Here is a 17,501-nt window from a genome sequence, read left to right on the forward strand (position 1 = left end):
TTCTCCGGCTCGCTCGCCTATGCGACAAATGTCAGACGCTTTTTAAAGAGATTATACTGCAGGTATACAAGCCATCTCGAGAATTATTATTGCGAGGTGATAAATAAGCACCCTGTTTTTCATACGGAATCTCTGGTCGTCTTAAAAACGACAGGGGTCTGACAGATACTCCTCCTCTTCTACTTAAAACTGGATGAGTTATCAGCGACGATAGGTCGACGCGAACAGCTCTGACAAATATATCGTTGGAGCAATCAGACTTTTAACACGAGACACCGAATAATTCTTATGAATTTTCTCGGATAAATAAAAAGCTTCTTCCCTAAATTGGCCTCATCGCGTGACATTTCATTAAGGATCAACGATAAAAACTAAAGACGATGCATTTATAAATTATCTTGTTTAATTTCAGGTGAAAAGCTGTTGCTGGTCTTCGAAGATCGCTGTCGTGTTGATTGGAGGTATAGCTGCTGTTCGGCTGGTGTTCGGAGCAGACAATTTTATATTTCAGAGTGTATTAGTCTGCGATATGAAGAGAGAGAGAGAGGGGGGGGGGGAAGAAAGTGTTTTGTTTCTGCACTGATGCAGTAGTGAAATAATCTAGAATGAGAAAACATATGCTTGTCTTATTTCAACTGATTGCACCATTTCAGTAGTGCATCGAAAAATAACAAACTCATAGAAAAACAGATATAGATATAATTATGTAGAGAGAGAGAGAGAAAAAATGGAATAAAACATAGAATACATGATTATTCAGCAGCAGTTAGGATATCCTCACTATACGAATAAAATATATATATATATATACTTTGACTAAACTAAGCCTCTATACAATACTAACATGATATTAAATTAACAAAATAAATAAGGATACGATATGATGCAGCACAGACCTGAATCACTTGTATGTTTCTCTATAACCAAATTAAACGAAAATTAAAAATGTGTTATAAAAATAATTACAGTAATAGCAATAACATGAGCAATGTACAATAGATTTAAGAAATAACAAACGCGTTATTCGTCGAAGATTAGAAACTCGCAGTCTAATCTTAAATAAGCGTTGTGATACGAGAGAGAGAGAGAGAGAGAGAGAGAGATAGAGAGTAATCTAGCAGTAACGTGTCACCATGTTGAAATGGTCCCCCTGAGAATTCACGAGGGTTTTCTTATAGGTGAATCGCCGGGTGCTCCGGTTTGCTTGGAAGATGAGTGGCGTTGCTCCCGGCGTAGACAGCACTGACGTTCCGATGCACACGTGCCGTGTGCAAAGTTCGGTATGACTAGGACGGACTCGACGCGAGTTGGCCCATTCGAATCCAGTATTAGTGCGGTGTAGAGTGCTTCGTGTTGTACCTATCACCTCTACCTCTTCCTCGAGAAGTCTCTCCCGTTTATTTATCACTACGAAATAAAAAGAAAAACACGCGTCTCGCGCACGCAACTTTATCCTAATCTTCAAACAACCCTGTTTCTCCGGTACCGGTTTCGGTCTCGGTTTGCTGTTTTGTGTGTTGATAACGTTCTGGTGAGTACCTTTTAGCTGAGATGCTCTATTCTCTTATCTCTGAAAACCTTTCGTTCGACGATGATAAAGGTTGCTTTGTTATTTTTAAAAACGTTGATGGTAAACCGTGCTTCAATTTCTATTATTATTATTCGAGAGAGAAGGGAGGATCTCAAGTGACGCAAACATGTCGATCTTTAAAAGTGATTTTTCGGCCGTTTTTTCGTGTGGCTTGCTATTAAGGAACTCTATTAGAATCTTTGGAATGGCACTGATTGTAAAGTGTAAAGAAGAAGAATACTGCACGAACAAGCGGAAATTGGATATATATACGAATAGTGTGAAAGCGGATGTAATCGTAAAGAGGAAAGGGATTGAGATAATTCGCTGGTGAATCAAGTTTACCATTGCTTAAAATATTTTCTAATCGATAAACATCAACACGTTGCATCAGAATTTCGCTAGAGTGACGGCCACTCTCAGCATCTGCTTCCCGTTTTATTACGTTATCATGGATCTTCCACTCGTAACTCGAGTAAAAATAACCGCGAAAATATCGCGTCGATTGCTCTTTTGCTTCACGACGAAATTCTCTCTCTCTCTCTCTCTCTCTCTCTCTCTCTCTCTCGATAGTTAATAGTTGAACAATAAAATAGGAGAAACGATAGTATTTCTGGTTTAATGGTGAACCGTTCCCAGGCAAACGCGCAATTTTGCTCATAGGCCAGTTCATTTAACAGCCGATAATACGATTAATCCTATTCGATGGTGAAGGGGCTTAAGAGGTAGGGGTGGTTTTCGGCATTGGGAAGCTCTAAGGGTAGGGATGATTCGGAGGATGAGGGAATATGGTGGGAGTATAATGGCGCCCGCGCTGTGGAGGATCTGCCACCTTCCCTAATACGGCCTCGCCAGCCTTGCATTTGCACCAATATAGAACTCTCTCTCCTCTCTCTCTCTCTCTCTCTCGAGTTACTCCGTCTCTCTCTCTCTCTCTGCTTTTCTTAATATACATAATCTCTCTTCCCTCTTTTTCGTTTATTGCTTTAAACGATTACTCTGTCTCTGTGTTAAACTTTCTGCTATACCCCACCCCCCCCCCTATACTTCCCTTAATACATAATCCCCCCCCCCCCCTTTTCTTTTATTACTCGTAACGATCACTCCATCTCGGTTTAACTTGGTGGAATATCCCTACCCCTTTCTCTCCCCCCACCCAGAGTACTCTAGAATATATATATATATATACAAATGGTGTGGTGTTAGTTTTCGTTGGCTTCCCCTAAAACTTTCCTCCCTCTATCCTTCTTCCTCCTCGCTCCACAGCGCTTTTACCTTTTTTATTTGTTCTCCACCCTCTTCCCATCTGTCTCGAGTAAAGCAGAGTGTCTCGCAGCATCCCCACCCCTAAATTCCTCTCTTTACTCGATCCTGCTTTCTTCATCTCGCGCATTCCTCCTCTTTCTACCTTTTTTCCTCCACCCCCCCCCCCCCCCGCGCACTCCCTCGTACCCTCCCTCCCTCTTCCTTTTTCGGAGACTCGCGTGTACGCGAAGCAGCCGTTACCGTTAAGCTGATCACGGAAATAGACACGACTGCCCCGACGTTAGTGTAGAAACACGGATTGTTTACGTTCCTAAGAGGTGATTAGGTAACAACCGGCTAACCGTTCCAGCGATGATGCCTCGCCGCCCTCACCCCGCTCGACATCCAACCACCTCTCTTATTAAAAGACACTTATTTTCGATATCTGATCTGATTAAGCGTTTATTTAATTAACTTGGATAATTACATGTTATAAATTTAGTTTTATTCGTGAAATAATCGCAGGAAGAACGATGGATAATAGGCACCACTAATCTATATACAGTTTTGATTGATATATACTTAAAACAATCGTATGGGAGAAAATGAATGATAAATGTTTATGGAATGTTTTAGAGTGACGCTAATTACGCACTTTTATGGCAAAGTTTATTTGATGAAAATTCATATCGATGGGTTATTTTCAGAAGGAAAATGCCTTTCAAGCCAGTAGAGCACCCCAAGTGCCCGAAATGCGGCAAATCTGTGTACGCCGCTGAAGAACGAGTAGCAGGAGGACTGAAATGGCACAAGATGTGCTTCAAGTGCGGTGAGTAGCTTGGAACGTGATTATCTCTCCTTATTTTATTACAATTTCCCACTGACTATCTACCACATTCAACCCCTCGTTTAAAATTCAACCCTTGTTACGGCTTCCAACCCTATATTTATATATTTGTACAATTATTGTTACCACTCTCGAGAATAGTAATTCTCCCCACGATTTATTTTACTTAACAATAATTATTATCGAAGAGCAATAAACGAATTTGTTAGGTTCAACGAAAAAGTTCCTGTAATTACAATTATAATGATTATAAATTTGATAACGAGTTTAACAGCCACTTTAATGAATATTACGGTCAAAGTTTTTTCACTGTTTTTCAAAGTAACGCAATTAATGGTTATAGGCTCGATAAAAAGTTTAGACTCGCGATGTTACGGCTTGGTAGGATGGAAAGTTTTGAGTTTAACGCGAAAACTCGAGTTAGTCCGTTAGCCCGGTGTGTTTCGTGTCGGTAAACAATTGGGATCTCAATAGAGTATTACGCAAAGCCACAGCGGGATTCTGACCCGGCTCTATTCTTAGCCAACGCTATTAATGTCCCGCCTCTGCCGAGGAAAGTTTATGTTGACCTTAATTAGCATTAGTTGGTGATAAAACATTTTCAGCATATACGATAATGCTCGCTTTTAGGGGCAAAACTAGAAACACGAAGCAATTATTTTTTCGTCGTAACAATTGTACGACTTATTTTAATGTCTTTCCCTTAGGGAATAAAATAAGAAGAAGAAAAATTAGATCCCCTCCTTGATCGATAAATCGGTTGGTTTTAGACTTTTAATTAGACGAACTCGTAACTGCCCCACGTCCTTTCAACCATACACCAAATTCAGTATAAGAAAAAACGATCGGCAAAGAATCTTCGCTCCAAGTCCAGTGGTTCAAAATTAACGCGTCTTCGTTTCGGCTGCATCTGCAAATTCATCGAAAGAAACCCCTAAGAACACTAAAATCACTTAGCACAACGGTAGAACCTCGATTGTCCGAGCTTCGTTCGCCAACTTGAGGAAGCACCCCTTTAATGAATAAAGTTATTAAAGAGGGAAGTGACGATTTTTCACATAGAATTGGATTAGGCGAAAAAGTATTTTTATCGATGTCGATCAAGTATATGTATAGGGAAATGGAGGTTCTACCGGTGTTTGGAGGAAAGTTTGCTAATCCAGAGGGGTGTTGCAGGTCTTTGTGGAAAATTGCTCGACTCGACAAACTGCAGCGAGCACGAGGGTGAGCTGTTCTGCAAAGTGTGCCACGCTCGCAAGTTTGGACCGAAAGGATACGGTTTCGGCGGTGGTGCCGGTTGCCTGTCCATGGACCAAGGCGAACACCTGAAAAGTAGCGAGTGAGTGCACCTGCGGTCGTCCGACACCCCCTGTTGCCCCGCACCCTGCTGCCCACCACTACACTCACATACGTACCCCCACACCCCCTTAAAACCCACCGTGCACAAAACGAGCTCCAACACCAAAAACCCCCTCGTAGCGGTCTCCATGCTACTATCATCGTGACAGCATGATCCTCTTAATGGTACACGAAATAATCCAGGAAGGAGCAGCCAAAAACTACCAGCAAATGGGACACTTGTTCGATATATAAATATATATATTTATATAGAGATCTATGCTTAGATATATATTTCTTACTCTCCTTTCTCTCTCTCTCTCTCTCTATCTCTATCTCTATCTTTCTCTTTCTCTTTCTCTTTCTATCTTTCTGTCTCTTTCTATCTCTCTCTCTCTCTCTCTCTCTCTCTCTCTCTCTCTCTCTCTCTCTCTCTCTCTCTCTCTCTCTCTCTCTCTCTGTCTCTCTCTCTCTCTGTCTCTCTGTCTCTCTTTTTCTTTCTATTTATATATCTGTCATTCTATCACAAACACACATAAGAACGTGTAATATCGACTAAAATCCCACATATAAATCACATATACAAACATATTGGCAGCTCTGTCTCTTCTTTTACCATATACAATCTCTCTTGTTTTGTCATTATCATTGTTACTGCGAATTCATCTTCAGTCAGTTATCCCGTTACGTGGAGGAGATCCCATTTTGCACACATCCCACTTTTATCCCCTCACTCCCTGTGAATTCTTCTAATGGTCAGTCTAACACTCGCAAGGATCTCTAACGATCCATGCGTTCTTTTACGTTGATCCATGATTTCCCAGTCTTACTTGTAAATTGCCACATCTCTGTTACCTTGCTATAACGTGAAGGAGATCTCATTTTGCACAATATCCACTTTTTTCCTGGTCCCAGGGAATTCTAAAATTCTGTCTTGAATTTGCGCAAAGATCTTTAACGATCTATGCGTTCTTTTACATGGATCCAAGGTTCTGGTTTCTCTTAAAAACCGTGTATCTCTCCATCCTTCTTTTTCTATATATTTCACATTTAATATTTTATTATACCTTCCTAAATCCAATTTATCCTTTTTATCTCTATTTCTGCCTCCCCCCCCCCCCCCTATCTCTATCTCTATCTCTCTCTCTCTCTATGCTGCACAATCATACACAAACATAAACACACACACACACGCACACACACAAACACGAAAAGAAACAAGCACCCAACATATAAACCCTTGCCTGTGCGACGGGCTCGGCACTAACTAGCCGAGAGTCCCTCGATAACCCTTCAATTTTGTTCTTCCTCTCTGTGCGAATATACACAAACGCTAGTTTATAGGATCATTTGTACCATCTGTAATAAGAATCATTAAACGTGAAAAAAAAGATGAGAAAGAAAATCTGAGAAAAAAAAAACCGTTGTGTCTTGTCATTGATGAGCTACACAAATATGTTTTTAATCTATATAATATAATACTATTTGTCTAATCTATACGGTATACCCTGCGTGTACCATTTATGTGTGTGTCCATATATGTACAAAGACCAACGTGCCGCGACCCTGTGACCTTACGACTTTTCTGTGAGCACGTGTATGTGATGCGAATCTTCGGCGATAACCCAAAATCCACCACCCCAGAAGCCCCATGGAATGCGGCACGCACCTTGTGATTGTGACTGACAAAAAAAAACAGACCAGTCTGAAAAGAAAAGATAAAAAAAAAACACAACACAACCTTTCCCGCCAGCCCCGTCGAGTTCGAGCCACCCGGAGAGGTCAGAAAAAAGACTGAAAGTTTGGTGAACAAAGAAAGAGCGCGAAAGGCGCCCATTCATGATAAGAACGATAAGAGATGTGCGATATAAAATGGTGAGCACCGAGATTCAAGATTCCGCCTCTCTTTGTCTTTTGATCTCTCTATTTTCTCTATTTTTATCTATATCTTTTTTCATTTTCTTGTATTTTGTTTTTTTGTTTTTTATCTCTCTCTCTCTCTCTGTTTACCTTATTGGCGCGTGATGGAAACAGCTTCTTTCTTTTGGAGTTTTTTTTTCTCTTTTTTTGTTGTATATCTTTCTCTGTTAAGTCTACAGTCCGAGACAGTCCTGCACGGCCTCGAGTACATAACCCCGTAACCCTGCTAACCCCTAACTTACCATTGTAGGTGCTTCTTTTCTCTGTGAAAAAAGAAGACGCAGACACATACGGGCAAAGTGCCTCGACGGCGCTCGCACAAACGCACACACACAAATGCACATCCGAAAGCACATTTTTATTAGCTCTTTCTCCCTCTTCTCATTTGTTCACTCTTGTTTTTTTTTCTTCTTTTTTTTCCTTCTCTTATTCTCTTCTTCCACCTCCCCTCCTCCTGTCGCTCTTCTTCGTGTTCTTCTTCATCTCCCTAATTCTCCTGTATTATCTGTATATTGCTACTATTTTTGTTGCTATTATTTTTTACTCTCACGTCAATATTATAATTTGTCAAATCATTATTACTACACTTTATCTATATCTTTCCTCCGTTTTGGCCTGGAAATGTTGCTCTATTAGCACACTTTGTTGTTACCCGATCCGCTTCTCGGCTCTCCTCTCGGGGCTCGGCGGACGCCACTTTTGTGTGGTTGCAGGGGAAGGGCGCTAACCCACTACTAACCTGCCTAACACCCTAACAAACTCTCAAGTAAATTCAAGAAGTAAGGCGTGAAATCGCAACAGCCATCCGAGAATCAAGTCCAAATTGCCGCGTGACGTCGTATACATATACATATGTATATATATATATATATATATATATATATATATTATACAGGGTGTACTAAAATATATAGTAAAATAATTCCAACGCATATCCCTAATGTCGTTTAAAGTATAAAAGTCCTTAGTCAATTTTTTTCTAAAACATCTAATTACAGAGGGTATAGGAATAATTGATCGACAGAGAGGGGCGTCGCATGAAAGGGGTACTTATATAAATTGGTGGAGAGAGTTTAAATTTATTATTGTTTTATAATTTTAATGGAAAAAAGTGAATAAGTTATGATTAAATATTAATATTTAGTAACTTTTTGTTTATATCTTGGCATAGTTTGCACAAATTTTTCAAAATAAATTCGAATGTTTGCTATGGTTTCTTTTAAAATAATAATTGTTAAAGCCGTGCAGAGATGCTTTTTAAAAGCGAATATTTCCAATGTCAAATAAGAAATATACATATTCTTAGTCATTCTATTCTGCAACGTAAAACTTAAATAGCTTTGCAACGCCAAAGTCACATACGAGTGAAAACATTACGAAAGAAACAACAGTTATATACAACTTGAGATTGACACGAACAACGTGTGGAAAAAGCAGAAAAACATTTTGCAAATTATGTCAGAATGCAAAAAAAAAATGCTTAATAAATATTAGTTTCTAAGCAAAGTTTTTCTCACCTTTTCACATTCATTTGAACAAAGATAAACTGTATAAAAAGGACTACTCGCTCCACCGATATAAACTCGTCCCTTTCATGCGACGTCAATGTCATTGATCAATTTGAATGTCCTCGTAATTACACATTTAAGAAAAAAAGACATTAGTATTTTAAAGAATATTAAAAATATGCGATTAAAATGATTGCCCAATATTTTGGTAGAGCCTGTAAAAATTGACGAGAGGCTACAGCTGTCCGTGACAAAGTTGTCGCGAAAGAAGTGTCGAGTTACTGGCGAACAATCGATTGCTTCGATTGAAAAATAACATGTACCGTTGATTCGCGATAACTCGGTTATTGTCGAGAGTGTTACATTGGACGATTGGCTGGGCAATTTCATCCGAAGCTTCTTTGTAGTGGTGTGAGGTTTTTCAGCTTTGTCCAGTCGGAATTTCCGCTTGTAGCGACGAATAGCGGGGGTTCGAGGCTAGACCGGTGCGCCGAGGTAGGGTGTGCCAATAGATGCACGGATTAATCCTTGTGTTTTTTAGGGATTTCGCGAGAGGATCCAACGCAGTGCTGGAATCGCGCGCGATCGCAAAAGCTCCAGAGGGCGAGGGCTGCCCCAGATGCGGAGGTTACGTCTACGCGGCGGAACAGATGTTGGCCCGTGGAAAGGTAAGTTCGCTTCAGGGACGTTTCTCCCCCACCCCACCATCTTTCGATGCCACGACCACTCGACCTTTCTACCAATATCGTGCCTCGATATCGATCTTCCCCTCCCAAAACCATACACTTCGCTACGCCATGAAGGATCAATTATATAACTACGAATTATTTTCAATTAAAACACACGCTATATTTCTATACACTGCTATATACAATTTTTAACTTTTATTTTAACACAAATTCTCCATCAGTTGCTCAGTAGAGATTTTCAGATTCATTGTTTCTAGCAGAGAAACGTGTTTAATTGTTCGTCATTTTTATCGTGCGGTTGAAAACATTGTATTGCATTATGATAATGATAACAGATTTATGGGACAGAAATATTTGTGTTGGAACCAAACGATTTTTAAACGGGAAACGACGTATCTGAAGTACATGAATTAACTTGGAGTTTAAGTATACGTATATTGATGCTATAGAAAAAAGAATATTGGGTTTGTAGCGTAGCAGTGATCTTGAGCGAAATTGCGTCGATATATGAACGAAGAGTAATCGCGCAAGTAGTAATCTCGAAAATTGGGGAAACGTTTAAGTGGTGCGTGATTCTCATCGTTTATAGATCTGCCAGTGATGGAGTCTCGTTTTTATCCGATTTGTCTCGCTGCCAGGCTGACGAATCGTGACGCGCTAATATAATTTCGAATGTGATGAAACTAGAGTTTCGTAAGAAGATTGGAGAGAGAGAGAGAGAGAGAGAGAGAGAGAGATGCAACTACTGATAAAGAACAATGCGAGAAAACCAAAAAATGAAATAAAAAAAAAAAATGGGAAAATAAACGAAATAAGGTGGTGGGGGGGGGGGGGGAGGGGGTGCACGCAAAGGAGCGAAATGATTATGATCAGCTCGCAACCGTTGATAGCGTCCCAAAGAGCTCTCCCGGCGTTATATCTGGCACGGAACCAATGGCGTCGGTCTCCTGAGCTTGGAAAATAGTACTTGAACAAGGAGAACGTATCGAAGATTAATCAGCACAGCTAGCTAATTGGCCCAGCTGTTTGCCAGTAGCGATCAGTAGCGTCAATGTAGCCCCTCCAAATCAATTTAGGCCACTGTCCAGCTCTGACTCATCCTAAACTTGTACCCTTGCCACTCCTCTCTCTCTCTCTCTCTCTCTCTCTTTCTTACAACTCCCCCACTCTACCCCCTCATATCCTATCTGGCCAATCTTTCAATTTGAATTCAAAATATGCTACTGTATGGTTTTGGGAAGTGAAAAGATCAATGACTAATCAGACCAATATATATTGTGACCCTTGTTAAGATATTTTTGCTACAATCTTCTTGAAATATTCGAGTTGTCCTGGCATCGATCCCACGTTACCCCTATTGAATTGACAAAAACGGAAGACCCCCCCTCCTCAGGCTCTGGTGCAAAGATGCTTCTTGTGATTAGGGTTACCATAGAGCATGCTTCAAGTGCAAAGTCTGTCAGCGCTCTCTGGACTCTACGCTTCATTGCGATGGTCCCGATCGCGAGATATATTGTCGAGGTATCTTATGCCCAACGAATTTCTGCCCGATAATTACCCCCTTTTTTTACCAATGTATCTGGAATGTATATATATATATATATATATACGTCTACTAAGAATATACTCAAATCTGGCTGAAGACACATTTTTGCGGTCCATAAGTATGTGACTCATTTTATTTGACTGTGATACAAATACGTTTGATTAATAATAGACTCGAGAGAAAAATCTATAGATATAGGAAAGTAATCGTTAACCTAAATTTCTTTTACAAATCAGAGTCACACCATCCTTATATAAGTAAACCGAATCGTGTTTTTGATCTATTACGATGAGACGATAGGAATGAAGGAAAGAATAATGATCGATATATTCAGCCAGCTTCGAAACGTTAATCTAATTGTCGTTGGTGTGTTCCACGGATCCAAATAATAATGGCCAAGTATCTAATAAAGTCCAAAGTCCCTTGACCCTCGCGCAAAGTGTTCACCGATATCTATATATCAAGCCTTGCTATTCTTGATCCCGTTGGTGGTGCATGTCGAAATAATCCGGGATCGAGACGAGGATTGAAAAGAATGAACAAATTTTTATAATCGTACATCGATAGACTCGTTTGATGGAAAGAATCGATGGTCGTCGCACTATCAGTCTACTCGCTCGATTTATTATTTTCCTTATCGGTCGTGTCCACTCATTTCCCTTACAAGAACAACGTACGTTGGACGATCGATTGACGCGACGATAGAAAAACTTGAGAAGCTTTGACCTTGGTAGACCTGGTAATTAACCCTAACCCTTTGTATGTTAGCCGTGGCACAAGGAATGCTTTAAATGTGGTTGCTGCTCCAAGCGGTTAGACTCCGTCAATTGCTGCGAGGGTCCTGATAAGGATATCTACTGCAAAGGTGAGAGACAAGTCCGAAATCGTCTTTACGAACATCCAATATGCTGGTTCGCTTAACTCCATTCGGCAGAAATATCTCGCACGTTCGACGCTCGTCCCGTTTATTTACCGATCCAAATACGTGCCCGATCGATCAATTAAACTCTCCGGCTATTTCGTGTTTCCCAGCGCGAAAGGGATACAGCAATTATTCGCGACACCGAACGATGATGAATCTCTTTGCATCAATCTTTTAGGCGACCAATCAAATCCTTTCATTTCGCCTGACGCGACGTTAAACTTTTGGCAACTGTTCGAAAGAGTTTGCAGCTTGACTTTATATTCGATTATAAGATGTCTTCGTTCTGGGTTAATCTGGAAGCAGATGCTTTGTTTAGGTCTATATACAGCAACGCGTAAATTATTCATTGCTTACAAGAAAACCTACCCGATAGTCACTCTTGTATTTCGATGAAACTTTGCACACTTGTATAGTGCTATGAAGAACAATATAGATACGTATCTTTTTATGTCCATGGAGAAACAGTTTAAAGGTTGAATACCATCTTTATAGGTTTACGTAAAAATGTTGGAAAAATGTGGAAACGATGTAACATCTCTCGAAAAACAAGTGTTTTGTGACAAATATGTTATGGATGTATTTTGGTATTTTTAAAAATCCACTGGATAACAGAGATATTACATAATCCTCAGATTTTTCCCTCAATTCGTGCAAACTTAAAAGAGTCGTTTCTCCATAGCCACTAAGTTCAAAATGTTTCCTCTATTCGATATAGAAACGAATGTTAATCAGTTATTGTCCATAGCACCAAGTGCAGAGATTCGTTAAAACGAGAGAGAAAGAGACAGAGTGACAATTAAGTAGATTTTCTTGTATCAGTACGAGTGAAAAGACGCAAATTTCCTTTTCGTAATTTATTGGTTAAATATTGCCTATATAGAAACGATTATTTCCCGAAGTAATTTGCAATCAAGTACTAGAAAGTAGAATAAGAGCGGAGGCGAGAGGATTACGAGGAAGAACCAGCAAATTAGGTGTTCGCGAGGAGGAACTGTCGAGAGACGATGGTCTAATGAAAATTTTCCACAGTCTGCTATGGGAAGAAGTTCGGGCCGAAGGGTTATGGCTACGGCCAGGGTGGCGGCGCCCTGCAGAGCGACTGCTACGCCAATGGGTGGGTTTTCACTTGGGACGAAACGGGCGAACCGTGAAAAATTCCGCTTCTACATTCTGACTATATAAAATGCGCTTGTTTGCTTAACAGCTTGCTATCCGAAGAAATTCGGTCCGCGAGGTATCGGCCATGGCGGCGTCGTGTGGATAGGGCTGCAGTGCGATATCGAGGACGAGGGGTACGACACCCCTAATCCCTTTATCTCTCTCTCTCTCTCTTTCCTTCTTTTATTATTTATTTTTTCTTCTCTTTCTTATACTATTCTCTCTCTCTCTCTCTCTCTCTCTCTCTCACTCTTTCTTTCTTAACCACCGATTCAATTGCGTTTTCTCATTGCACCACATCATCAGATATATATACACCACATTGTCCAGACGACGCCTTAACGCTTTGCGCTATTACTCACCTTCAAATCATTCTCTTCTTCTTCTCCCTCGTCTTCTTCATGGAAATTCATTCTCTCGACCTCTCTCAATAACAACGATTCAACATTCATACGAATCTATCCGAATCTTTAACACTTCATTAAAACGCATCGCATGTGAGATATTTGTCTTGGAATTTTGCTCTGTTGTGGTCACTTTAATTCTGTAATTTTCCACGAGTAAATAAATATAAGCGAGATTTGCATGGAGTTTTGTCGATCTAACAGTTCGTTCCTCAAGGAGCTACCGAAATATCGTAGCGTACCGTAGAAAGTATCGAAGAATAATTGACGACCCTGTGAGGAAGGAACTTTAGAAGTTTGGCAGATTGAGTGGTTGTTGCTTTTATTACGTTATTGTTTTTGAACGCGAGTGACATTGGAGAGGCTGGAGACTAATCGAGCGATTTGTAATTAGCGATGCTGCTCCACGTACCACCGTAGTCGATACGGCGATCATAAAGGCACCACCAGGCAAGGGTTGTCCCCGTTGCGGAGGAGTGGTATTCGCTGCCGAGCAGGTATTGGCCAAGGGTCGCGAGTGGCACAGGAAGTGCTACAAGTGTCGTGATTGCACCAAAACCCTTGATTCCATCATTGCTTGCGATGGTCCAGACAAGGATGTCTATTGCAAGACCTGCTACGGCAAGAAGTGGGGTCCGCATGGCTACGGATTTGCTTGTGGCTCTGGATTCCTCCAGACTGATGGACTCACGTGAGTGACTCCTTTCGCTCATTTTCTACTTGATCATATCCTTCGTCGAAAGCTCACAGTCATCAATCGTGATAACCTTTCGCTTCGCTATTTCAAATCCTTTGAACAAAGCATACAGCTGATTATGTTCTTGCGCGAATTCTCATTTCCAACATTATTTTCTGCGCGTGATTGAAAGATCCGATTAACAATTTGATAAATTCCTATTATAATGCAGTAACGAGATAAAGAAGTAATAGTTTTGTAATTTCGGTTAATAGAATGTTAATTGGTTACGGTGATTTTACAAAAATTATGATAATTACCCAAATAATAGTTTTTTATTGACACGTAAAATAAATATTTCATGATAATATATTTCGACTGTACTCTCTAAACGTTAACTGTTGTAAATATTGTAATATTCCGAGTCATCAAGAATTACACATTCTTAAAGTATAAACTTTAGTATATGCACGTGCGTGGACTAGTTTTGTTTATTTTATAATAATTATCCGCGTATACTACCACCGGTTATCAATATACTGTGTTATCGACCAAACTTTTTTTCATACGTAGTTGAAACGAATAAATATTAAGAGAACGGTAGAAATTTGTCTAACAGCGAAGTGATCCATTCAGGCTTTATCACAGGATTATTTTGGGGAAACCTTCTCAGAATGTTGAGCGTTTCATTAATTTTCATCCGGGGCAAAACGTTTTCATCGCGAGTCATCCATAAGTAATACGGTTTGTCAACGAGTATCCAACGACTACATGCAGCATTAATTAAAATTAACGCTGCATTATAAGACGAAATTTCCCCACAAGTGCGTCAGTAGTATATATATATATATATATATGTATAATTTGAAACTAAAACTGACGAACCAGTTAATATTACGGATGACGTAATATAAGCTTTTAAATGTTGAATTACTGCAGACTAGCATACATCCCCTATGTAGGATATAACATTAACAAATCCCTATTCGAAATAAATAAAAATGTGCAGAAAGTCAAATTAGTATAAAATGGTCGCGTGCTAACGTGTTGTAAATAAATGTCTGAAAAGAAGGGAAAGATTTCGAAAGGATTTATATGAATTTTTCAGTGAGGATGAAATATCTTCGCAACGTCCATTCTACAACCCTGACACGACTTCCATCAAAGCTCCGGCTGGTCAAGGCTGCCCTCGGTGCGGTGGAATGGTATTCGCCGCCGAGCAACAGCTAGCCAAGGGCACCATGTGGCACAAGAAATGCTTCAATTGCGCCGAGTGCCATCGACCACTCGACTCCATGTTGGCTTGCGATGGCCCTGACAAGGAGATCCACTGTAGAGCCTGCTATGGCAAACTTTTCGGACCGAAAGGCTTCGGTTTTGGCCACAAGCCCACCCTCGTCTCCACCAATGGCGACCACGCTCCATCCTAGTCAGTATAGTTCACCCCACCCCCTAAATTCCATCTTTGTTCCGCCCCTGGACCCCTTATCACAGAAATGTTTTTTAAACGGTCCAAAATCGAGGCAATTGTCAAACTAATTGTGCATGTCTTAATGACGTATTTCAGCATCGACGCGAAGCCTCAGGTTGGGCAGAAACGCAACGACGGCCACGGCTGTTCCCGATGTGGTTACCCGGTGTACGCAGCCGAGCAGATGATCTCGAAGGATCGCGTGTGGCACAAGCGTTGCTTCAGCTGCGGCGAGTGTCACCGTTCGCTCGACTCGACGAATCTCAACGACGGTCCCGACGGTGACATTTACTGTCGCGGCTGCTACGGCAAAAATTTCGGCCCCAGGGGCGTAGGCTTCGGCATGGGCGCTGGCACCCTCACGATGGCCTAAGAATCAAGGCCACGCACGCACACACAACCAATATCCCGTATATCCATCCAACACGTCCCAATCTCACTCGTCCGTCCACTCGATTCCGATCTAACCCCCCCCCCCCCCTCCCCCTCCACAGCCCCTCACTACCACACTTTAACACAATCTTCGATCCGAAAACTTTACGTATATAGCTATGTATAATCGAATACTCGTAAAACACCGTGCACCATTGGATTCGAGCGATTTTCTCGTCCCACGTCGGACAATCTCGAGTTTTCCCTCTATTCACCACCGTGCTTTATATGTATTACCGAACTGGCTCGCGATTATCAAGCTCACTACTGCAACCTCCCCCCCCCCTCCCCCTCCCTCCCCTCCCCTGTCCTCTTTCAACCCACGCACCATCGCCTTTAAACAGACTCAACAATCGCGCAGCCTCTCTTTTATTTCAGTTTTACTCTCGCAGATTTCTTTTTCTCACGTCGATCAGAAAACATCGCACATCTACGAACGATCGAACCGGACTGGAACGAAGCGCGCGAAACATTCGCCGAGCAATCTTACAATTTTTGCTCTCTTTTCTTTTATCACTCTTATTACTATTATTATTATTTTTTACAAATTATCACGACCCACTGCCGTAGAAGCAGTGAAGAAACGATGTTCTGGTAGCTTTTGCCTTTTTAGGTTTACGAAAAATAAGGATGACTCTTGGCGAGCCAAGTCGATCCTCCTCGATCGATTTGATCCGCGAGACTCGTCGATGCCTCATTGGTCGATGGTTGTAATTAATTGACTCGAGAAGGATCGATCGGTGCTCCTCCGAGCGGATTTGACGGTAACAATTGTGCAACGCGAAGGATCGTAAGGATTTTTACGAATCGAGTCGACCGATTCGATTCATTCGCAAGACTCGACGACGATGCTTCGATTGACTATTACAACTGATCGATGATCGCGATGGAATATTCGATTCCTTTCCCCGAGAGGATCTGGACGATAAGCAATATGATAGAAAGAATCGTGAGTTTTGCGAGTCAGGTCGACTGTTCGGATCGATTCGAGTCGCAAAACTCGACGATGCTTCGGCTGACAATTATAACTGACCGATAATCGTGACGGAATATTGGATTCCCCTGCTCGAGAGGACACGGACGATAAGCAATATAATAGAAAGAATCGCGAGGAGTTTTGCGGGTCAGGTCGACTGTTTGGATCGATTCGCAAGACTCGACGATGCTTCGGTTGATATAGTTGTGATTTATTGATTCGAGAAGACGAATCATCGATGCCCCTCCGAGTAACAAGGATGATAACGATCGTACGAGGAATGCGAAGAACAGCGAGGAGTTTTGACGAGCCACGTCGGTCGTTCTTCGATCGACTCGATTCGCAAAGCTCGCGCGACCTAACTCTGGTTAATGATAATGATAATTATAGAACGATGAATCGATTGGCGAGGAACCCTTTGGTGGCCCTCCGAAGGGATATGGACGTCTTCTCTCTTTTCTTTCCATTTCCTGCCACAGGGGCCACCAAGCAAAGGTTCTCCTATCTTAAGATTTTCCATATATTTAAGCAAGATGACGAAAGTCGAGGGAGTTTCTAGCCTCGAGGTTAAGATCGGAGAGGAGATCCCATCTTGCGGTACGACCTAGTGCAGGCAAGCTCGAATTTTACGAGCACTGCAAGACGAAGGAGCGTCTCTGTACAGGAGCTATACTGTAATCTACGACTAGGACAAGAATATGATATATTATTTTCAATAAATATATATCCTAAAACGTCTCTTTTATCATTTCAAAATCCCCACCCTCCTAACTCCTCCTTCTTCTTTTTGATATCG

The 17,501-nt window shown here is 41.3% G+C and overlaps 1 protein-coding gene across 1 annotated transcript; it reads left to right on the plus strand.

The window, feature by feature from the left end:
• The first annotated feature begins 1,301 nt into the window (after positions 1-1,301).
• On the plus strand, positions 1,302-17,439 carry Mlp84B (Muscle LIM protein at 84B). Its single transcript, XM_066744479.1, has 9 exons — positions 1,302-1,531; positions 3,523-3,644; positions 4,839-5,001; positions 8,970-9,096; positions 11,432-11,528; positions 12,618-12,702; positions 13,545-13,841; positions 14,935-15,255; positions 15,394-17,439. The coding sequence occupies exons 2-9, from the start codon at positions 3,530-3,532 to the stop codon at positions 15,668-15,670; spliced, it is 1,482 nt and encodes a 493-aa protein (XP_066600576.1). The 5' UTR covers positions 1,302-1,531; positions 3,523-3,529; the 3' UTR covers positions 15,671-17,439.
• The last annotated feature ends 62 nt before the right edge of the window (positions 17,440-17,501 follow it).

The sequence above is a fragment of the Prorops nasuta genome, unplaced genomic scaffold (assembly GCF_024137725.1).
Source record: "Prorops nasuta isolate Cenicafe-Biocafe unplaced genomic scaffold, Cenicafe_Pnas_1.2 PNAS00045, whole genome shotgun sequence".
NCBI classification, from domain to species: domain Eukaryota; kingdom Metazoa; phylum Arthropoda; class Insecta; order Hymenoptera; family Bethylidae; genus Prorops; species Prorops nasuta.